The 25,267-nt window shown below is 44.9% G+C and overlaps 1 protein-coding gene across 1 annotated transcript in view; it reads left to right on the forward strand.

Annotated features, from left to right (window-relative positions):
* Positions 1–25,267, forward strand: part of LOC120024265 (ryanodine receptor 3-like) — a 257,642-nt gene that overhangs the window by 96,536 nt on the left and 135,839 nt on the right. The window contains exons 22-32 of the mRNA XM_038968460.1: positions 11,843–11,946; positions 13,566–13,649; positions 16,387–16,546; positions 17,542–17,686; positions 18,080–18,285; positions 18,568–18,742; positions 20,690–20,898; positions 21,046–21,221; positions 21,408–21,608; positions 21,757–21,922; positions 23,862–23,948. Coding sequence (XP_038824388.1) covers positions 11,843–11,946; positions 13,566–13,649; positions 16,387–16,546; positions 17,542–17,686; positions 18,080–18,285; positions 18,568–18,742; positions 20,690–20,898; positions 21,046–21,221; positions 21,408–21,608; positions 21,757–21,922; positions 23,862–23,948 — 1,713 coding nt within the window. The remainder of the gene's footprint in view (positions 1–11,842; positions 11,947–13,565; positions 13,650–16,386; positions 16,547–17,541; positions 17,687–18,079; positions 18,286–18,567; positions 18,743–20,689; positions 20,899–21,045; positions 21,222–21,407; positions 21,609–21,756; positions 21,923–23,861; positions 23,949–25,267) is intronic.

The raw sequence follows: 25,267 nt of genomic DNA on the forward strand, positions 1-25,267 counted from the left end.
TCTCTCTCTCTCTCTCTCCACCCTCTCTCTATATATCTCTCACTCTCTCTCTCTCTCCATCCTCTCTCTATATATCTCTCCCTCTATCTCTCTCTCTCTTTATATCTCACCATCTTTATTTCCCTCCCTCCATCTCTCTCTTTCTCTCTCTCTCTCCACCCTCTCTCTATATCTCTCTCCCTCTATCTCTCTCTCTGTCTTTATATCTCTCTCCCTCTCTATTTCCCTCCTTACATCTCTCTCAATTCAATTCATTTTTCAATTTAAGGGCTTTATGGGAAACATATGTTAAAATTGCTAAATGAAGTGAAATAGATAATAAACAAAAGTGAAATAAACATTAACAGTAAGCATTACACTTACAAAGTTCCAAAATAATAAAGACATTTCAAATATTATGTCTATATAGAGTGTTGTAATGATGTGCAAATAAAGTACAAAAGGGAGAATAAATAAACACAGATATAGGTTGTGTTTACAATGGTGTTTTGTTCTTCACTGGTTGACCTTTCCTCGTGGCAGCAGGTCACAAATCTTGCTGCTGTGATGGCACACTGAGGTATTTCACCCAATAGATAGGGAGTTTATCAAAATTGGATTTGTTTTCAAATTCTTTGTGGGTATGTGTAATCTGAGGGAAATATGTGTCTCTAATATGGTCATACATTTGGCAGGAGATTAGGAAATGCAGCTCAGTTTCCACCTCCTTTTGTGGGCAGTGTGCATATAGCCTGTCTTCTCTTGAGAGCCAGGTCTGCCTATGGCGGCCTTTCTCAATAGCAAGGCTATGCTCCCTGAGTCTGTACAAAGCTTTCCTTAAGTTTCGGTCAGTCACAGTGTACTCTCTGTTTAGGGTCGAATAGCATTCTAGTTTTTTTTTTTTTTTTCATTCTTTCCAATGTGTGAAGTAATTATATTTTTGTTTTCTCATGATTTGGTTGGGACTAATTGTGTTGCTGTCCTGAGGCTCTGTGGTGTCTGATTGTGTTTGTGAACAGAGCCCCAGGACCAGCTTGCTTAGGATACTCTTTTCCAGGTTAATCTCTCTGTAGGTGATGGCTTTGTTATGGAAGGTTTGGGAATCGCTTCCTTTTAGGTGGTTGTAGAATTTAACGTCTCTTTCTGGATGTTGATAATTAGCAGGTATCAGACTAAATTTGATCTGCATTATTTGGTATTTTATGTTGTACACTGAGGATATTTTTGCGAAATTCTGCATGCAGAGTCTCAATTTGGTATTTGACCCATTTTGTGAATTCTTGGTTGGTGAGCGGACCCAGACCGTACAACCATAAAGGGCAATGGGTTCTACAACTGATTCAAGTATTTTTAGCCATGTAAGGGGTGCGTAACTGGTGGCAGGGAAGTCAGACGCAGGAGAGCAGAACTAGGTAATAGCCGGAGCAGTTTAATTCCAAAACCAACGGCATAAAGAAAATAACAACTTGGGTACAAAACCCGACACGCACCAGTCAACATGTGCACAAGCACTTACAACAAACAATACCACACAAACACATGGGGGGAACAGAGGGTTAAATACACAACACGTAATGAGGGAATGAAAACCAGGTGTGTGGGAAAGCAAGACAAAACAAATGGAAAATAAAAAATGGATTGGCGATGGCTAGAAGACCGGTGACGTCGACCGCCGAACACTGCACGAACAAGGAGAGGAACCGACTTCGGCAGAAGTCGTGACAGTACCCCCCCTTGACGCACGGCTCCAGCAGCGTGCCGACACCGGCCTCTGGGACGACCCTGAGGGCGAGGCGTAGGGCGATCCGGACGGAGACGATGGAACTCCCGCAGCATTGAAGGGTCCAACACGTCCTCCACCGGAACCCAGCATCTCTCCTCCGGACCATACCCCTCCCAGTCCACGAAGTACTGAAGGCCCCTCGCCCGACGCCTCGAATCCAGTATGGAACGAACAGAGTACGCCGGGGCCCCCTCGATGTCCAGAGGGGGTGGAGGAACCTCTCGCACCTCAGACTCCTGGAGCGGGCCAGCCACCACCGGCCTGAGAAGAGACACATGGAACGAGGGGTGAATACGGTAATCGGGGGGAGCTGTAACCTGTAACTCACCTCGTACAGTCTCTTCAGGACTTTAAATGGCCCCACAAACCACGGACCCAGCTTCCGGCAGGGCAGGCGGAGGGGCAGGTTTAGGGTCGAGAGCCAGACCCGGTACCCCGGTGCAAACACCGGGGTGAACGCCGGGGCCTCACTGCGGTGACGGTCTGCGCCGGCTTTCTTGCGCAGTACGGTGCACTGAAGGTGAACATGGGCGGCATCCCATGTTTCCTCCGCGTGCCGGAACCAGTCGTCCACCGCAGGAGCCTCGGTCTGACTCTGATGCCAAGGAGCCAGAACCGGCTGATACCCCAGTACGCACTGGAAGGGGGAGAGGTTAGTGGAGGAGTGGCGGAGCGAGTTCTGTGCCATCCCTGCCCAGGGCACGAACGCTGCCCACTCCCCCAGCCGGTCCTGGCAATGAGACCTCAGAAACCTACCCACATCCTGGTTTACTCTCTCCACCTGCCTGTTACTCTCTCATGAATGCCCTCCAGACCCTCGAAGTGAACTGGGGACTCCATAGGGAGAACGGGCACCGGGAGGAGACGGCAGGACTTAGCGAAACGATCCACAACAACCAGGATCGTGGTGTTTCCCTGTGATGGGGGAAGATCGGTGAGGAAATCGATCGACAGGTGTGACTATGGCCGCTGTGGAACGGGTAAGGGGTGTAGCATACCTCTGGGCAGGTGCCTAGAAGCCTTACACTGGGCGCACACCGAGCAGGAGGAAACATAAACCCTCACGTTCTTAGCCAAAGTGGGCCACCAGTACTTCCCACTCAGACAGCGCACCGCCCGACCAATGCCTGGATGACCAGAGGAGGGTGACGTGTGGGCCCAATAGATCAGCCGGTCACGGACAGCAGACGGAACGTACAGACACCCATCGGGACACTGGAGGGGAGCGGGCTCTGCAAGCCAATGTCTCCACGCCTTCAAAGCCTTGACGACAGCCAACAACTCCCGGTCCCCCACGTCATAGTTTCGCTCCGCCGGGCTGAGCTTCCTCGAGAAGAAGGCACAAGGGCTGAACTTCGGTGGCGTACCCGAGCGCTGAGAGAGCACGGCTCCTCTCCCAGCCTCGGACACGTCCACCTCCACTATGAATGCCAAAAAGGGATCCGGATGGGACAGCACGGGAGCCGAGGTAAACAGGGCCCTCAGGTGACCAAAGGCCCTGTCCGCCTCAGCCGACCTCTGCAAACGTACCGGTCCCCCTTCAGCAGTGAGGTAATGGGAGCAGCTACCTGACCAAAACCCTGGATAATCCTCCGGTAGTAATTGGCAAACCCTAGAAACCGCTGCACCTCCTTTACCGTGGTGGGAGTCGGCCAATTACGCATGGCTGAGATGCGGTCACTCTCCATCTCCACCCCTGAGGTGGAAATGCGGTACCCTAGGAAGGAGACGGACTGTTGGAAGAACAGACATTTCTCAGCCTTGGCGTACAGGTCATGCTCCAACAGTCGACCAAGCACCTTGCGCACCAGGGACACATGCTTGGCGCGTGTAGAGGTGTATATCAGAATGTCATCAATATACACCATTACACCCTGCCCTTGCAGGTCCCTGAAAATCTCATCTACAAAGGATTGGAAGACTGATGGAGCATTCATCAACCCGTACGGCATGCGAGGTACTCATAATGCCCTGAGGTCGTGCTGAACGCCGTCTTCCACTCGTCTCCCTCCCGGATACGCACCAGGTTGTAAGCACTCCTGAGATCAAGTTTGGTGAAGAAGCGCGCCCCGTGCATTGACTCAATCTCCGTGGCGATAAGAGGTAGCGGGTAACTGTCACTCACAGTGATCTGATTTAAGCCTCGATAGTCAATACACGGGCGCAGACCTCCCTCTTTCTTCTTCACAAAAAAGAAACTCGAGGAGGCGGGGGAAGTGGAGGATCGAATATACCCCTGACGCAGGGATTTGGAGACATATGTTTCCATAGCCACCGTCTCCGCCTGTGACAGAGGATACACGTGACTCCTGGGAAGTTCAGCGTCTACCAGGAGATTTATCGCACAATCCCCCCGTCGATAGGGTGGTAATTGAGTCGCCTTCTTTTTGGAGAAGGCGAGAGCCAAATCGGCATATTCGGGGGGAATGCGCACGGTGGAGACCTGGTCTGGACTCTCCACCGTAGTAGCACCTATGGAAACCCCTAAACACCTCCCCGAGCACTCTCACGACCACCCCATGAGAGCCCCCCATTGCCATGAAACAGTGGGGTCATGACAAGCTAACCAGGGTAGGCCTAGCACTACGGGAAACGCAGGAGAGTCAATGAGAAAGAGACTGATTCTCTCCGTGTGAGCCACCTGCGTCACCATGCCCAGAGGAGCGGTGGCCTCCCTAATCAACCCTGGTCGACTATCTAAGGCGTGAACTGGGAAGGGCATATCCACAGGAACGATGGGGATCCCTAAACTATGGGCAAATGATCTGTCAATAAAATTCCAGCCGCGCCTGAATCGACGAGCGCCTTATGCTGGGAATGCGGGGAAAACTCCGGAAAAGTAACGAACAAAAACATGTGTGCAACAGAGGGCTCTGGGTGAGAATGGTGCCTTCTCACCTGGGGTGACGCCAGAGTGCCCTGCTTGCTGCCTCGGCCCCCAGAGGAACCAACCCGGCACCGACTGGCAATGTGACCTCTGCGGCCACAGATGTGGCACGAGACAGAACCTCCTCCGGTCTCCCTGAGCGCAGCACCTCCCAACTCCATGGGCATCGGAGCGGTGGTGCCGGGGGATGGAACCAACAGACCCCGATCTGGACGTCCGCGGGTGGCCAGCAGGTTATCCAGAATGGACAGGTCCACCAGCTGGTCGAAGGTGAGGGTGGTGTCCCTGCAGGCCAACTCTCGACGGACGTCCTCGTGCAAACTGCAGCGATAGTGGTCGATCAGGGCCCTGTCGTTCCATCCCGCTCCAGAGGCCAGGGTCCGAAAGTCCAAAACGAACTCCTGTGCGCTCCTCGTCCACTGCCGCAGGTGGAAAAGACGTTCACTCGTCGCTCAGAAATAACATTGTAAACATTCACTTACCTTTGATGATCTTCATCAGAATGCACTCCCAGGAATCCCAGTTCCACAATAAATGTTTGTTTTGTTCGATAATGTCCATCATTTATGTCCAAATTCCTCCAAATTCCTCCGCATACACTTTCCAAACTCACGACGCGTGGGCAAGTCCAGCGGAAAGTACGGACGAAAAGTTAAAAAAGTAATATTACAGTCCGTAAAAACATGACAAACGAAGTTTTGAATCAATCTTTAGATTTACATCTTTAGGATGTTTTTAACATAATTCTTCAATAATGTTCCAACCGGAGAATTCCTTTGTCTTCAGAAGTGCGATGGAACAGAGCTCTCTCTCACATGAACGCGCATGGTCAGCGCATGTTCAGGTCATGGTAGACCTTACTCAATCCCCTCTCATTCGGCCCCACTTCACAGTACAAGCATCAGACAAGGTTCTAAAGACTGTTGACATCTAGTGGAAGCCTTAGGAAGTGCAACATTACCAATATCCCACTGTATCTTCAATAGGAGCTGAGTTGAAAATCGATCAACCTCAGATTTCCCACTTCCTGGTTGGATTTCTTCTCAGGTTTTTGCCTGCCATATGAGTTCTGTTATACTCACAGACATCATTAAAACAGTTTTAGGAACTTCAGAGTGTTTTCTATCCAAATCTACTAATAATATGCATATTCCAGCTTTTATGGCTTTGTAGCAGGCCGTTTACTCTGGGCATGCTTTTCATCCGGACGTGAAAATACCCTACCCCAAAGAAGTTAATAGTTGATTCTAAGATTTGTATTTGCTGTTTGTTCTTTGTTATAGAGCCAAAAAGATTGGAGAAGTGGTTTATCCATGCAACTCTGTTTTGGATAGTTAACTCTTCATATTTTGGGATAGTTAACTCTTCGTGTTGTTGTTGGTTTAGTGCGTTCCAGATTTTCCCAGAAGTGGTTAGATTCTATGGATTCTTCAATTACATTGAGATGATTTCTGACGTGCTGATCCTTATTTTTCCGTAGTGTATTTCTGTATTGTTTTAGTGATACACCTTACTGAAGGCGTAGACACAGGTTTTCTGGGTCTCTATGTTTTTGTTTGAATAGTAGTCTGATCTGGGGGGGGGGGGGGGGGGGTATATAGGGTGTGGCCAGGGTTTGTTTGGGGTTGTCAGCTTGTTGGGGTGTGGCTGGTGAAGCTGTGGTCTGGGTGTAAGTCCTCTTGGCATGGATTCTATCGGTGCAGGTCTTTCGGATTGGGGGGGGGGGGGCTTGCTGGTCTGGGCGGGGTGTCTGTTGCTCTGTTGTTCCTGTGTGAGTTGCTCGGGCTGTGGTTGAGGGTGACTCTCTCTCGCTCTCTCTCCATCTCTCTCCTTCCCTCCCATCCTCTCTAACTGCATCAGTTACAGTGGTTATTAGCAAGCTGAGAACACAAGCTGTAGCTCTTTGTACAGGAATGGTTATCACAGAATAATTTCCTCCCATGCCCTGGAATACGTTAATGAGAGAGAGAGAGAGGGGGGAGAGACACACAGAGAAACAGAAAGGGAGAGCCACACAGAGAAACAGAAAGGGAGAGCTACATAGAGAAACAGAAAGGGAGAGCTACACAGAGAAACAGAAAGGGAGAGCCACACAGAGAAACAGAAAGGGAGAGCCACACAGAGAAACAGAAAGGGAGAGCCACACAGATAAACAGAAAGGGAGAGCCACACAGAGAAACAGAAAGGGAGAGCTACATAGAGAAACAGAAAGGGAGAGACACACAGAGAAACAGAAAGGGAGAGCCACACAGAGACAGAAAGGGAGAGCTACACACAGAAACAGAAAGGGAGAGCTACACAGAGAAACAGAAAGGGAGAGACACACAGAGAAACAGAAAGGGAGAGACACACAGAGAAAGAGAAAGGGAGAGACACACAGAGAAACAGAAAGGGAGAGCCACACAGAGAAACAGAAAGGGAGAGCTACACAGAGAAACAGAAAGGGAGAGCTACACAGAGAAACAGAAAGGGAGAGCCACACAGAGAAACAGAAAGGGAGAGCCACACAGAAACAGAAAGGGAGCGCCACACAGAGAAACAGAAAGGGAGAGACACACAGAGAAACAGAAAGGGAGAGCCACACAGAGAAACAGAAAGGGAGAGCCACACAGAGAAACAGAAAGGGAGAGCCACACAGAGAAACAGAAAGGGAGAGCCACACAGAGAAACAGAAAGGGAGAGACACACAGAGAAACAGAAAGGGAGAGCCACACAGAGAAACAGAAAGGGAGAGACACACAGAGAAACAGAAAGGGAGAGCCACACAGAGAAACAGAAAGGGAGAGCCACACAGAGAAACAGAAAGGGAGAGACACACAGAGAAACAGAAAGGGAGAGCCACACAGAGAAACAGAAAGGGAGAGCCACACAGAGACAGAAAGGGAGAGCTACACACAGAAACAGAAAGGGAGCGCCACACAGAGAAACAGAAAGGGAGAGACACACAGAGAAACAGAAAGGGAGAGCCACACAGAGACAGAAAGGGAGAGCTACACACAGAAACAGAAAGGGAGAGCTACACAGAGAAACAGAAAGGGAGAGACACACAGAGAAACAGAAAGGGAGAGACACACAGAGAAAGAGAAAGGGAGAGACACACAGAGAAACAGAAAGGGAGAGCCACACAGAGACAGAAAGGGAGAGCTACACAGAGAAACAGAAAGGGAGAGCTACACAGAGAAACAGAAAGGGAGAGCCACACAGAGAAACAGAAAGGGAGAGCCACACAGAAACAGAAAGGGAGCGCCACACAGAGAAACAGAAAGGGAGAGACACACAGAGAAACAGAAAGGGAGAGCCACACAGAGAAACAGAAAGGGAGAGCCACACAGAGAAACAGAAAGGGAGAGCCACACAGAGAAACAGAAAGGGAGAGCCACACAGAGAAACAGAAAGGGAGAGACACACAGAGAAACAGAAAGGGAGAGCCACACAGAGAAACAGAAAGGGAGAGACACACAGAGAAACAGAAAGGGAGAGCCACACAGAGAAACAGAAAGGGAGAGCCACACAGAGAAACAGAAAGGGAGAGACACACAGAGAAACAGAAAGGGAGAGCCACACAGAGAAACAGAAAGGGAGAGCCACACAGAGACAGAAAGGGAGAGCTACACACAGAAACAGAAAGGGAGCGCCACACAGAGAAACAGAAAGGGAGCGCCACACAGAGAAACAGAAAGGGAGAGACACACAGAGAAACAGAAAGGGAGAGCCACACAGAGAAAGAGAGAGAGAGCGCCACACAGAGAAACAGAAAGGGAGAGACACACAGAGAAACAGAAAGGGAGAGCCACACAGAGAAACAGAAAGGGAGAGCCACACAGAGAAACAGAAAGGGAGAGCCACACAGAGAAACAGAAAGGGAGAGACACACAGAGAAACAGAAAGGGAGAGCCACACAGAGAAACAGAAAGGGAGAGACACACAGAGAAACAGAAAGGGAGAGCCACACAGAGAAACAGAAAGGGAGAGCCACACAGAGAAACAGAAAGGGAGAGCCACACAGAGAAACAGAAAGGGAGAGACACACAGAGAAACAGAAAGGGAGCGCCACACAGAGAAACAGAAAGGGAGAGACACACAGAGAAACAGAAAGGGAGAGCCACACAGAGAAAGAGAGAGAGAGCGCCACACAGAGAAACAGAAAGGGAGAGACACACAGAGAAACAGAAAGGGAGAGCCACACAGAGAAACAGAAAGGGAGAGCCACACAGAGAAACAGAAAGGGAGAGCCACACAGAGAAACAGAAAGGGAGAGACACACAGAGAAACAGAAAGGGAGAGCCACACAGAGAAACAGAAAGGGAGAGACACACAGAGAAACAGAAAGGGAGAGCCACACAGAGAAACAGAAAGGGAGAGCCACACAGAGAAACAGAAAGGGAGAGCCACACAGAGAAACAGAAAGGGAGAGACACACAGAGAAACAGAAAGGGAGCGCCACACAGAGAAAGAGAGAGAGAGCTTTCCAAGAACACGACAGCCCAAATGAATGATGCTGTGACTCAGAGGAGCCTCATTACTCAGGGGGCTTGGACCTTCTCATTCATTAAGGACAATATGTAGGAAGCATAGCTGTTCGCCTGGTTAATTTTTATTTAACAAGCCCTCATTAGCTCGACAGTGACATTGGTTTGTTTCCAAATGGCACCCTATCCCTTATTTAGTGCAACACTTTTGATTAGGGCTCTGGTCAAAAGTAGTGCACTATGTAGGGAAAAGGGTGCCATAGGACTCTGGTCAAAAGGAGTGCACTATGTAGGGAATAGGGTGCCATAGGTCTCTGGTCAAAAGTAGTGCACTATATAGGGAATAGGGTGCCATAGGGCTCTGGTCAAAAGTAGTGCACAATGTAGGGAATAGGGTGCCATTTGGGATGAAACCCATGTTGGGGACAAGGGACAGATACTTGGCAGGATGATGAGAATTTAATAAATGTGATGATACACTTAGAATTTGGTACATTTATCATCTCCGAGTAGAGCAGAACAGACTAGAGTACATCATCTTTCTGTTGGAATTATCTCCTCTGCAACCTCCTACCATCCTTTATTGTCAGCTGAAGCCAGATACACACACACTCACACACACACTCACACACACACATGCACGCACACACGTACGCACGCACGCACGCACGCACGCACGCACGCACGCACGCACGCACGCACGCACACACACACACACACACACACACACACACACACACACACACACACACACACAAATATTTAGGTCTAACTTAATCTTTGCCATCCACTCTGAAACTAACTGCAGCTCTTTGTTAAGTGTTGCAGGGATTTCACTCGCTGTAGTAGCTGACGTGTATATTGTTGAGTCATCCGCATACATAGACACACCTGCTTTACTCATAGCTAGTGGCATGTCATCGGTAAAGATTTTAAAAAGTAAGGGGCCTAGACAGCTGCCCTGGGGAATGCCTGATTCTACCTGGATTATGTTGGAGAGGCTTCCATTAAAGAACACCCTCTGTGTTCTGTTAGACAGGTAACTCTTTATCTACAATATAGCAGGGGGTGTAAAGCCATCAGACATAAGTGGTTAGACAATCATACAGTAAAGTTCCAGACCTGTGGTCAAAAATTATTCTTAATGGGCCAAAAGAATAGTCCCAAAACGTGAAACCCCGCCCATCTGGCACTCCAGACCATAGAATTAGGAATTAGAATACTAGAATGGACATGAACCTTCTTATGATGGTATAAAGGTCAGACATTTTGGTCAGATAGTTGGTCAACTATGGTTTGCCAGTGCTGTGATAAGATATTGTGTAAAATAATGAATTTGAAGATTTTATCTACACTGTATACGTGTTAACTAGCTAGCTAGCCAGCCAGTTTTAGAGGAATGATTCCATTAATTTGTCAAATTAACCTTTCTGAAATCCCCATCCCGGATCCGGGATTTTTGTCATTAATAACCCTGACTAGCATAGCGTAGCCTAGCGCCAGAGGGTAATCATAAAATATAATTTCATGAAATCAAAAGTGCAATATTGCAAAACACAGCTTAGCCTTTTGTTAATCCATCTGTCGTCTCAGATTTTGAAATTATGCTTTCCAGCGAAAGCAATACTTGCATTTGTGTAAATGTATCGATCACTCTACAAAACAATACGAACAGCTAGCGCCAGGTAACTCGGTAACAAAAACCAGCAAAGCAATCAAATTAATCATTTACCTTTGATGATCTTCGGTTGGTTTCACTCACAAGACTCCCAGTTAGACAGCAAATGTTCCTTTTGTTCCATAAAGATATGTTTTATATCCAAATACCTCCGTTTGTTTGATGCGTCATCACAAGGAATTAGACTGGCCCGAGGTAATTACAATTAGACTGGCCCAAGGTAATTACAATTAGACTGGCCCAAGGTAATTACAATTAGACTGGCCGGAGGTAATTACAATTAGACTGGCCCGAGGTAATTACAATTAGACTGGCCCGAGGTAATTACAATTAGACTGGCCCGAGGTAATTACAATTAGACTGGCCCGAGGTAATTACAATTAGACTGGCCCGAGGTAATTACAATTAGACTGGCCTGAGGTAATTACAATTAGACTGGCCCGAGGTAATTACAATTAGACTGGCCTGAGGTAATGAGAATTAGACTGGCCCGAGGTAATTACAATTAGACTGGCCTGAGGTAATTACAATTAGACTGGCCCGAGGTAATTACAATTAGACTGGCCCGAGGTAATTACAAATAGACTGGCCCGAGGTAATTACAATTAGACTGGCCCGAGGTAATTACAATTAGACTGGCCCGAGGTAATTACAATTAGACTGGCCTGAGGTAATTACAATTAGACTGGCCTGAGGTAACCTAGCGAAATACACAGTGCAAATGTGTTGAAGTTTTCTTTGAAAAATGCTGATTCAGTTAACGGGTTTGTTTGGAACTTCATTCTCCCGTGTTGAACTATTGTAGTCTACATTGTCAGTAACACATTTGATGGTGTATCGTGATTGGATCATTTAAGTTTCCATTTGTTACACATTAATCTCAGCACCCAGAGCTAATGTTTTATCTGTCACAACAGACTACTGTTTGATAGACTAGCTACGCAGTGAATAATTGAAGTCTTTGTCAACCGGTCTGTTAACAGTTGCAAATCGGTTTGTGCATCCAGACGTGGACCCTGCTAAATTGCCTCTCCTCTCTCCCTCAGGTTCGAGACGATAACAAGAGGCAGCACCCTTGCCTGGTAGATTTCACCAAGCTGCCTGAAACAGAGAGTAACTATAACCTGCAGATGTCTAGTGAAACTCTCAAGTGAGTAGCTAGGCTAAGATCGTAAACACGTATACATACTGTATCACATGACTCATTCCATCCAATTACACTGAAAAGAGCAGCCACCAATGACAACCAAACTGACATCTCAGTATCTCCAATAAAATGATCTACCTCTTCCACACGCGGTGATTGATAGCCATGTTTGATATAAGAGGATGTTTCATACTTGGCTAAGTAATTGACAGATAGGCTATTTAATTGAGGCTCTTCGTACCAGGAAGTGTCTTTAGAAGGAGTGCCTGTGTGTCGACTCTGTGCATGTGTAACGGATGTGAAATGGTTCGCGCCCGGGTCGAGGGCGAGGGGACGGACGAAAGTTAAACTGTTACACATGGGGAAGATGGCGACTCACTGTTTAGGTGAAATACTGGGGCTCTGAGCTGAGAGCTTCTCAAGGGCTCTTTAAATCAATACTCACTCGGGAGATCTATCTCATCAAATGCAACTAGCTACTTTAATATTGGCCTCATACAGCCCACATGCAGTTCATGTGGATCAGTATTTGGGGAATTCTTTACTAACTGAAAGCTGCAGCTGCAGCACTCACACATAGGCGGTGAGGTTCAAGTTTTTTGGGGGGAAGCTAATTTTCACCATCTAAAATACACCTTTATAATGAAGCATTACGTGCGTCATCGCATTTTTCAGACTTACATAAGAAGGCTTATTATTCTGGATCATCATAATTTAGGTTAATAATTAAAAAAAAGCAATCACTTTTCACCAACAACAAAAAAAAGACATCGCTGAACATATAGTGGCGTAGAGTAGACCTGTCGGCTATAGACTATATCAGATACGTTTCTGTCTGTCCTCGGACAGGAAAAAATATGGCAATTCTATTACACCTTTATAAGACTGGAGACATTAGCAGAATCTTATTTAATAGCCTACAGACAACAATTACATGGTAGCCTACTCTGCTGATACTAACAAACCAATGATTTGTATATACAGTGCCTTCGTACTGTAGTATTCAGACCCTTTGACTTTTTACACATTTTGTTACGTCACAGCCTTACTCTAAAATAGATTAAATAGATTTTCCTCATCAACACAATATCCCATAATGACAAAGTGAAGACAGCTAATGATCACTCTTTCTGTTATACAGTAGTGGCCTATTTTGAATGATTGTATAGTAGTAGGCAAATTAGACTATATAATTTTGGCAATTTAATTTACTTTACTTTAGGGGAGGCTTCTGAATAGTAATGTTACTGATGCTTTTTTTGGTGCAAATAGTTGTTATTATTGCATCACATCAAAGACATTACAATCAATGTCAGTGCTGATCTCATGAAACAGTTTCATAGTGTATAAGTGGAATAGAAGAGTGTCAGGTGAGTGCAGGTGCTCTGCTGTGTATTGATTAATACACGTGGCCAGAGTGTCTGTCTGCTAAGGGTCCCAAAAAATGGCTACATTTAAAAAACATGATGGAAAAAATATAATAGAAGTTTCAAGTTTTATTAGTCGTATGTACAGGATACACATGTTACACACTGTCCAATGAAATGCTTACTTGCAGGTAACAAAGCATAACGGTGAGATTTTAACTCGTGTATTTCTGTCTCTTTCTCTCTGTGTGTCAGGACCCTGTTGGCACTGGGATGTCATGTGACACAGACTAACATTAACGCTGAGGAAGATCTGAAGAAAGTCAAACTGCCCAAAGAGTAAGTCATGTTGTTTCTACTAGTGGACCTGTCTATTGTAACAGTAGGAGGTTGATTCTAAAACCCTGCAGGGGAGAAATCTACTCAGAGACTGTGACTTATTATTATTGAGATAACCGGACATTAAAGCAATGTGAGAGAAATAATGATGAATTCATTAGGAAATCAGAGGGAGTCTGTCTTGTGGTTTGAGACACTTCAACTACAGTTCTACAGTTCTACAGTTCTACAGCTCTACAGCTCTAAAGTTCTACAGTTCCACAGCTCTACAGTTCTACAGTTCCACAGCTCTACAGCTCTACAGTTCTACATCTCTACAGCTCTACAGCTCTACAGTTCTACATCTCTACAGCTCTACATCTCTACAGTTCTACATCTCGACTGTTCTACAGTTCTACAGTTCTACAGCTCTACAGTTCTACATATCTACAGTTCTACAGTTCTACATCTCTACAGTTCTACAGTTCTACAGTTCTACACCTCTACAGTTCTACAGCTCTACAGTTCTACAGTTCTACAGCTCTACAGTTCTACAGTTCCACAGCTCTACAGTTCTACAGTTCTACAGCTCTACAGCTCTACAGTTCTACATCTCTACAGCTCTATAGTTCTACAGCTCTACAGTTCTACAGTTCTACATCTCTACAGCTCTACAGTTCTACAGTTCTACAGTTCTACATCTCTACAACTCTATAGTTCTACAGTTCTACAGTTCTACAGTTCTACATCTCTACATCTCTACAGTTCTACAGCTCTACAGCTCTACAGTTCTACAGCTCTACAGTTCTACAGCTCTACAGTTCTACATCTCTACAGCTCTATAGTTCTACAGTTCTACAGTTCTACATCTCTACAGTTCTACATCTCTACAGTTCTACAGCTCTACAGCTCTACAGTTCTACAGTTCTACTACAGTTCTACAGTTCTACAGTTCTACATCTCTACACCTCTACAGTTCTACATCTCTACAGTTCTACAGCTCTACATCTCTACAGTTCTACAGCTCTACAGTTCTACAGTTCTACATCTCTACAGTTCTACAGCGCTACAGTTCTACAGTTCTACAGCTCTACATCTCTACAGTTCTACAATTCTACAGCTCTACATCTCTACAGTTCTACAGCTCTACAGTTCTACAGCTCTACAGTTCTACAGCTCTACAGCTCTACATCTCTACAGTTCTACAGCTCTACATCTCTACAGCTCTACAGTTCTACAGCTCTACATCTCTACAGTTCTACAGTTCTACAGTTCTACAGCTCTACATCTCTACAGTTCTACACCTCTACACCTCTACAGTTCTACAGCTCTACAGCTCTACAGCTCTACACCTCTACAGCTCTACAGCTCTACAGTTCTACAGCTCTACATCTCTACAGTTCTACACCTCTACAGCTCTACAGTTCTACACCTCTACAGCTCTACAGCTCTACAGTTCTACACCTCTACAGTTCTACAGCTCTACATCTCTACAGTTCTACAGTTCTACACCTCTACATCTCTACAGTTCTACACCTCTACAGCTCTACAGTTCTACAGTTCTACAGTTCTACACCTCTACACCTCTACAGCTCTACAGTTCTACAGCTCTACAGCTCTACAGTTCTACATCTCTACAGCTCTACAGCTCTACACCTCTACAGCTCTACAGCTCTACACCTCTACAGTTCTACAGCTCTACACCTCTACATCTCTACAGTTCTACACCTCTACATCTCTACAGTTCTACACCTCTACATCTCTACATCTCTACATCTCTACAGTTCTACACCTCTACACCTCTACATCTCTACACCTCTACAGCTCTACAGTTCTACAGTTCTACAGCTCTACAGTTCTACAGTTCTACAGCTCTACAGTTCTACAGTTCTACAGCTCTACAGCTCTACAGTTCTACAGTTCTACAGCTCTACATCTCTACAGTTCTACAGCTCTACACCTCTACATCTCTACAGCTCTACACCTCTACATCTCTACAGTTCTACACCTCTACATCTCTACATCTCTACAGTTCTACACCTCTACACCTCTACATCTCTACAGTTCTACAGCTCTACAGCTCTACAGTTCTACACCTCTACAGCTCTACAGTTCTACAGCTCTACATCTCTACAGTTCTACAGTTCTACAGCTCTACAGCTCTACAGTTCTACACCTCTACAGCTCTACAGCTCTACACCTCTACAGCTCTACAGTTCTACAGTTCTACACCTCTACAGTTCTACAGTTCTACACCTCTACAGCTCTACAGTTCTACAGTTCTACAGTTCTACAGCTCTACAGTTCTACAGCTCTACATCTCTACAGTTCTACAGCTCTACAGCTCTACAGTTCTACAGTTCTACAGCTCTACAGTTCTACACCTCTACAGCTCTACAGTTCTACAGTTCTACACCTCTACAGTTCTACAGTTCTACAGCTCTACAGCTCTACAGTTCTACTGTTCTACTGTTCTACAGCTCTACTGTTCTACAGCTCTACAGCTCTACAGTTCTACAGCTCTACAGCTCTACAGTTCTACAGTTCTACAGCTCTACAGTTCTACAGCTCTACAGCTCTACAGTTCTACAGCTCTACATCTCTACAGTTCTACAGCTCTACAGCTCTACAGTTCTACAGTTCTACAGCTCTACAGTTCTACAGTTCTACAGCTCTACAGTTCTACAGCTCTACAGCTTTACAACTTGATATTTTCATCTGTGTGATGTCTAACAGGTATATGTTTTGATATTTTCAGCTATGTGATGTCTAACGGGTACAAGCCAACGCCACTGCAGCTCTCTGAGGTGAAACTGACGGCTGGTCAGGAGGTTCTGGTCGATAAACTGGCGGAGAACGCTCACAACGTGTGGGCCAAGGACAGGGTCAAACAAGGATGGACGTACGGCATCCAGCAGGTAACGTGCTCCCTCTCTCCCTTTATCTGTCAAATCTTAAGTGCACAATCAATACAATTAAGCAATAAGGCCCGAGTGGGTGTGGTATATGGCCAAAATACCAGGGCTGTTCTTAGGCACGACTGTCACGTTCCTGACCTGTTTTCTCTTGTTTTTGTATGTGTTTAGTTGGTCAGGGCGTGAGTTGGGGTGGGCATTCTATGTATTGTGTTTCTATGTTGGGTTTAATGTGTTGCCTGATATGGTTCTCAATTAGAGGCAGGTGTTTGACGTTTCCTCTGATTGAGAACCATATTAAGGTAGGCTGTTCTCACTGTTTGTTTGTGGGTGATTGTCTTCCGTGTCTGTATGTATGTTCGTACCACACGGGACTGTAGCGTTTGTTTGTAGTCTGTACCTGTTCGTGCGTTCTTCGTGTATTTGTAAGTTCTCATGTTTTAGGTCAGTCTACGTCGTTTATTTGTTTTGTAGTTTGTTTAAGAGTTTTCGTGTTTCGTCGTTCTGTTAATAAATATTCATTATGTCTTCATTACCCGCTGCGCCTTGGTCCGCTCATTCACCACAAGACGACCGTTACAACGACATAACGCAGAGTGCCTGGATACAGCCCTTAGCTGTGGTATATTGACCATATACCACAAATCCCTGAGGTGTCTTATTGTTATTATAAACTGGTTACCAACGTAATTAGAGCTGTAAAAATAAGTGTTTTGTCATACCCGTGGTATATGGTCTGATACACCACGGCTGTCAGACAATTAGCATTCAGGGCTCCAACCAGCCAGTTTATAAATAACATTATAAACCAATGTCTTTGTCCAATTCTTTAATCTACCAGACATGTTGGAGTGTGATTAGGCATCAGATGAACGGATGAGCTTTGACTGCATAAATCTCATGCATTTATACGTCATCGAACACACCATTATTTAACAAGACAAAACCAGTCTAGTGAAGCAGAGAGGTCTGATGCATGTCGTTATTTATCTCTGTAGGATGTGAAGAGCAGGCGTAACCCTCGCCTGGTGCCTTACGCTCTGCTTGACGAGAGAACCAAGAAGTCCAACAGAGACAGTCTGAGGGAGGCCATCAGGACCCTGGTGGGATACGGCTATGACATCGACCCCCCAGACCAAGAGGGTGAGGACATTAGCAATTTAATGGTCAAATAACTGTAGTACTGAACTGTACAGTGCTGTAGTAGCGATCTAATTGTCATTTTACACTGATGTTACATTGTCGGAGCTATCATTATAGACACTTTTCCAGTATCCTTCAACTCATTTATTAGCAAGCAAACAGGTACATGTCTCCCTTACCTCCCTTACCCTCACCCATACTATCAGATAACATCTTGCCACTGCCCACCTGAATAGTTAGTGTGGAGGCTAGATGGACTGCAATAGATATGGTCCTTCGAGACGGATTCAGTCAATCTTTCAGAGTACTAAGATATCTCTCTAGCTAGGCCCAAAGATACCCTACAGTTGTCATGGTTTTGGTATGGGTTGAATATCTCCTCTGTGTCCCCAGCCTGTCATATCGTTGAGAGGCAGAGCATTGAGACGATCCGGTTCTTCCGCGTAGAGCAGACGTATGCGGTGAAGACAGGGAAGTGGTACTTTGAGTTTGAGGCCCTGACTGGAGGGGACATGAGGGTTGGCTGGGCTAGACCAGGCTGTAGGTCAGACTTTGACCTGGGCATGGACGACCAGGCCTACGTCTTCGATGGATACAAGGTAAACAAACAACGCTTTTTTATCTTTAAATCATGTTTTTTTTTTCTTATCTTTTTTTAATCTTATCTTGACTCTCTTTTGATACGGTTTGAAGTGTATTATCATGTACGTAGAGGTCTAGCCTACTCATTCTGCATTCAGCAATGATATATTGTCAGAAAGAAATGACACGCCGTGCACCTAGGCAAAGGATTGTACACTTGGTTGTACGCTTGATCAACTTTACATTTCCGGGGTGGTTATTACATTAGGGTTAGTAATACGTGTTGTTTGTTCCCCCAGGGTCGTCGGATGCACATGGGCGCACGTTTCTTTGGCCAGTCATGGAACAAAGGAGACGTGGTGGGCTGCATGATCAACATGGAGGACAAGTCTATGGTCTTCACCCTCAACGGAGAACTTATCATCACTAACAAGGGATCCGAGCTCTGCTTCGTCGACTTCGAGACAGAGGATGGTGAGTTTATCTTTATCCTTTCTCAGTCTCTTGTTGGAAGACTGTGGTCTGTAGTGGGTACCCTATGGTGTCCTGTGTGGCTCAGTTGGTAGCGCATGGTGCTTGCCACACCCAGGGTTGCTGGTTAGATTCCCACGGGGTACTGATATGATAATGTACACTACCGTTCAAAAGTTTGGAGTCACTTAGAAATGTCCCTGTTTTTGAAAGAAAAGATCTTCAGTTTCTTGGCAATTTCTCGCAGAAAAGCACTTTCTTCTGGAACTCGTCAGTCTATTCTTGTTCTCTTGTTAGACTGACGAGTTCCAGAAGAAAGTTCTTTGTTTCTGGCCATTTTGAGCCTGTAAACAAACCCACAAATGCTGATGCTCCAGACACTCAACTAGTCAAAAGAAGGCCATTTTTTATTGCTTCTTTGATCAGAACAATAGTTTTCAGCTGTGCTAACATAATTTGCGAAGGGTTTTCTAATGATCAATTAGCCTTTTAAAATGATAAACTTGGATTACATAACACAACGTGCCATTGGAACACAGGAGTGATGGTTGCTGATAATGGGCCTCTGTAACGCCTATGTAGATATTCCATTAAACAATCATCCGTTTCCAGCTACAATAGTCATTTACAACATTAACAATGTATTTCTGATCCATTTGATGTTATTTTAATGGACAAAAAATTTGCTTTTCTTTCAAAAACAAGGACATTTCTGAGTGACCCCAAACTTTTGAACGGTGGTGTATGTCAGTCACCCTGGATAAGAGTGTCTGCTACAGTGTTAATGTCTCCTTTTCTCTCTAGAAAGATCGGGAGGAGGTTCATCCTTCCTTAGCTAACTTTATGTACTGGTTTATACATACAGTACATTTGCTTTGCATCATGTAATGCATATTGCTATTTATTCAGATGTGTTTTATGTGTTCAAGATGTTCTTCACCAGAAATTATCTATTCAGGTTTTGCATCTCTTAGAGATTGGAGACGCAGAGCTTTAAACACATACAGCTAAACATAAAGCAGCAAAGCATTGGGGGAAATCAGTCATTTCAATTAGCCTGCAAAAATGAACCTGTTGTTGTTGGAAGACAAGCACAATCACCCAGTGGAAATCATATCGATTGTTGTGTTCCAAATTAAGCTTTTTCTCCAAAGTTCTAGGGGAGTGCAGTGTAACTGAGTGCTTTGCAAATAATGGGTGTTTTTGCACCCACTGGTGGATTGGAGTTCATTGCTTTTGGGTTGTGGTTTAAGACTAGTTTCTTTCCAGACTCATACGTTAAACTTTTACCTCTGACCTCTACCCTCTCCAGACTTCATCCCAGTGTGTTGTTTTGCCAAGTCCCAGAATGACCTTATAACTTCTAACCTCTGACCTCTCCCCTCTCCAGACTTCATCCCAGTGTGTTGTTTTGCCAAGTCCCAGAATGACCTTATAACTTCTAACCTCTGACCTCTCCCCTCTCCAGACTTCATCCCAGTGTGTTGTTTTGCCAAGTCCCAGAATGACCTTATAACTTCTAACCTCTGACCTCTCCCCTCTCCAGGGTTCATCCCAGTGTGTTGTTTTGCCAAGTCCCAGAATGACCTTATAACTTCTAACCTCTGACCTCTCCCCTCTCCCGGCTTCATCCCAGTGTGTTGTTTTGCCAAGTCCCAGAATGACCTTATAACTTCTAACCTCTGACCTCTCCCCTCTCCCCTCTCCAGACTTCATCCCAGTGTGTTGTTTTGCCAAGTCCCAGAATGACCTTATAACTCCTAACCTCTGACCTCTCCCCTCTCCAGACTTCATCCCAGTGTGTTGTTTTGCCAAGTCCCAGAATGACCTTATAACTTCTAACCTCTGACCTCTCCCCTCTCCCCTCTCCAGGCTTCATCCCAGTGTGTTGTTTTGCCAAGTCCCAGAATGACCTTATAACTTCTAACCTCTGACCTCTCCCCTCTCCAGGCTTCATCCCAGTGTGTTGTCTGGCCCAGGCTGAGATTGGCCGTATGAACCTGGGGAAGGACGCCAGCACCTTTAAGTACTACACCATGTGTGGCCTGCAGGAGGGCTTCGAACCCTTCGCTGTCAACATGAACCGTGAGGTCACCATGTGGTTCAGCAAACGCCTGCCTACCTTCGTCAACATCCCCAAGGACCACAACCACATCGAGGTACCGTTTCAGTATTAAGGGGCCTGGTTACCCAGGGGCCTAATGTTGAGCAATATCCACTAAAGCCTGACATCTTAAAGGAAATGGTTCTATTCCTGGGTCTGAGTGCTAATCATTCTCCTCTCCATCTGATTGTACTGGCCCCAGGTGACAAGGATAGATGGGACAGTGGACAATCCGCCGTGCCTGAAGGTGACCCACAAGACATTTGGGACCCAGCAGAGCAACAGTGACATGCTGTACTGCAGACTGAGCATGCCTGTAGAGCTCCACGCTCCTCATGTCAATCCTGACGAGTCTCACAAACTCAGGTCAGAAACAATGTAGAAACACTGAGGTAGAAACACACACATATTGCTTTCAACCAAGGCTTTAGATATTCCATTTTTACTATTGGAAGACAATAAACATCAGTCAATCAATATTATAATATTTTATACATTCATTTAGTATGACGCGGAACATGATAAGTTAACGCTGATCTTTACCTGGTGATTTTCCTTTTGCAGTCAGCCCCCAAAGGAAGATGATTATAGCAGCATCACCACATACTATCACTCAGTGAGAGTGTTTGCTGGCCAGGACCCTGCGTCAGTGTGGGTTGGCTGGGTAACCCCTGACTACCATTACCATAGCAAACACTTCAGCCTCAACAAGACACGCACGGTTACCGTAACCCTGGGAGACGAGAGGGGACGAGTCCACGAGAGGCAAGTTCTAGCTTTTTGCTGACATTTAACTGAAGTGATGACATCATTCATTCATTCATTCACATACTCACTAACTCACTCTCTCGATCACTCATTCACTCCGTCCCTCCCTGTTTTAACTCTCTCCCACCCTGTCTGTCCATTCCAGTGTTCGGAGGAGTAACTGCTACATGGTGTGTGCTGGAGATGTTGTCGGCTCCTCCCACTCCTCATCCCGGTCTAACATCGACCTGGAGATTGGCTGTTTCGTTGACCTAGCAACAGGCTTTCTCTCCTTCACAGCCAATGGCAAGGAGCTGGCCACAACCTACGAGGTAAACCTAATACATTCAATATATATTGTAGATTACATTACAGAAGGTGGGCCTACTGCATTCACCATATATATTAATGTACAGTAGGTAGACCTACTGCATTCACCATATAGATTACAGTACAGTAGGTAGACCTACTGCATTCACCATATATATTACAGTACAGTAGGTAGACGTACTGCATTCACCATATAGATTACAGTACAGTAGGTATGCCTACTGCATTCACCATATAGATTACAGTACAGTAGGTAGACGTACTGCATTCACCATATAGATTACAGTACAGTAGGTATGCCTACTGCATTCACCATATAGATTACAGTACAGTAGGTAGACCTACTGCATTCACCATATATATTACAGTACAGTAGGTAGGCCTAGTCTACTGCATCCAATACAGTACAGTACAGAAGGTAGACCTACTGCATTCACCATATAGATTACAGTACAGTAGGTAGACCTACTGCATTCACCATATATATTACAGTACTGTAGGTAGACCTACTGCATTCACCATATATATTACAGTACAGATGGTTGATCTACTGCATTCACCATATTGATTACAGTACAGCAGGTAGTCCTACTGCATTCACCATTTACAGTACAGTAGGTAGACCTACTGCATTCACCATTTACAGTACAGCAGGTGGGTCTACTGCATTCACCATTTACAGTACAGTAGGTTGTCCTACTGCATTCATAATTTACAGTACAGCAGGTAGGCCTACTGCATTCAGCATTTACAGTACAGTAGGTAGTCCTACTGCATTCATCATTTACAGTAGAGTATGTAGTCCTACTGCATTCACCATTTACAGTACAGCAGGTAGGTCTACTGCATTCACCATTTACAGTACAGTAGGTAGTCCTACTGCATGCATCATTTACAGTACAGCAGGTAGGCCTACTGCATTCACCATTTACAGTACAGCAGGTAGGCCTACTGCATTCACCATTTACAGTAAATTAGGTAGGCCTACTGCATGCACCATTTACAGTACAGCAGGTAGGCCTACTGCATGCATCATTTACAGTACAGCAGGTAGGCCTACTGCATGCATCATTTACAGTACAGCAGGTAGTCCTACTGCACGCACCATTTACAGTACAGCAGGTAGGCCTACTGCACGCACCATTCACAGTACAGCAGGTAGTCCTACTGCACGCACCATTTACAGTACAGCAGGTAGGCCTACTGCATGCATCATTTACAGTACTACGTCTCTCTCTCTCTCTCTCTCTCTCTCTCTCTCTCTCTCTCTCTCTCTCTCTCTCTCTCTCTCTCTCTCTCTCTCTCTCTCTCTCTCTCTCTCTCTCTCTCTCTCTCTCTCTCTCTCTCTCTCTCTCTCTCTCTCTCTGATGGCTGCCTGGCAGTGATACATGGCACCCTATTTCCTATATAGTACACTACTAGTCAAAAGTAGTGCACTATAAAGTGAATAGGGTGCCATTTGGGATGCAGGCTCTCTGTCTGATGCCTTGCTTTGATACACTGTGTGATTGTCTGATAGGCATCAGAGGGGCAGTTCCATTTGAGAGGCATCCAGAGACAGAATTACCATATAGATTAAGTCATACTTAGAATGCTGAGCGTTCCACGTTGAGTATTTAGAGGGTTCTAGAACTCAAAGGTGAAAATTCCACAAGCGTCAATCCCTGAAGTATTGTTGGTGATGTGTTATGGATGTTGAGGAGATTGTTAGCATGGACATTGGATCGTATCAAGTGTATCAAGTGCCCCTCAATTTTCGTAACCGTGCCTTTAGAGTTGAGGATGTGTGATTGACTCTAAGCAGGTTGTTGACTTGCTGTCCTTATGTTTTGTATGTCTAGGTGGTTGAGTTATTGTAATGATGTTGTGTGTATTGTTCTGTGTCTATAAGCTGTTACTGTTCTTCGGGTAATGATTGTGTGTATATTCTTGTGTGTCTAGTTGGAGTCCAACAGCAAGCTGTTCCCTGCTGTGTTTGTGCGTCCCACCAGCACCAACCTCTTCCAGTTTGAGTTTGTCAAGATCAAGGTTTGTCTACAACTATAACCAGTCTACTACTATAACCAGTCTACTACTATAACCAGTCTGCTACTATAACCAGTCTACAACTATAACCAGTCTACTACTATAACCAGTCTACTACTATAACCAGTCTACTACTATAACCAGTCTACTACTATAGCCAGTCTACTACTATAACCAGTCTACTACTATAACCAGTCTACTATTATAACCAGTCTACTGCTATAACCAGTCTACTATTATAACCAGTCTACAACTATAACCAGTCTACTACTATAACCAGTCTACTATTATAACCAGTCTACAACTATAACCAGTCTACTACTATAACCAGTCTACAACTATAACCAGTCTACTACTATAACCAGTCTACTATTATAACCAGTCTACAACTATAACCAGTCTACTACTATAACCAGTCTACTATTATAACCAGTCTACAACTATAACCAGTCTACTATTATAACCAGTCTACAACTATAACCAGTCTACTATTATAACCAGTCTACAACTATAACCAGTCTACTACTATAACCAGTCTACAACTATAACCAGTCTACTATTATAACCAGTCTACAACTATAACCAGTCTACTATTATAACCAGTCTACAACTATAACCAGTCTACTACTATAACCAGTCTACAACTATAACCAGTCTACTACTATAACCAGTCTACTATTATAACCAGTCTACAACTATAACCAGTCTACTATTATAACCAGTCTACAACTATAACCAGTCTACTACTATAACCAGTCTACTATTATAACCAGTCTACAACTATAACCAGTCTACTATTATAACCAGTCTACAACTATAACCAGTCTACTACTATAACCAGTCTACAACTATAACCAGTCTACTATTATAACCAGTCTACAACTATAACCAGTCTACTATTATAACCAGTCTACAACTATAACCAGTCTACTACTATAACCAGTCTACAACTATAACCAGTCTACTACTATAACCAGTCTACTACTATAACCAGTCTACTACTATAACCAGTCTACTACTATAACCAGTCTACTACTATATCCAGTCTACAACTATAACCAGTCTACAACTATAACCAGTCTACTATTATAACCAGTCTACAACTATAACCAGTCTACTACTATAACCAGTCTACTATTATAACCAGTCTACAACTATAACCAGTCTACTATTATAACCAGTCTACAACTATAACCAGTCTACTATTATAACCAGTCTACAACTATAACCAGTCTACTATTATAACCAGTCTACAACTATAACCAGTCTACTACTATAACCAGTCTACTACTATAACCAGTCTACTACTATAACCAGTCTAC

Source organism: Salvelinus namaycush, chromosome 29 (assembly GCF_016432855.1).
Source record: "Salvelinus namaycush isolate Seneca chromosome 29, SaNama_1.0, whole genome shotgun sequence".
In the NCBI taxonomy this organism is placed as follows: Eukaryota; Metazoa; Chordata; class Actinopteri; order Salmoniformes; family Salmonidae; genus Salvelinus; species Salvelinus namaycush.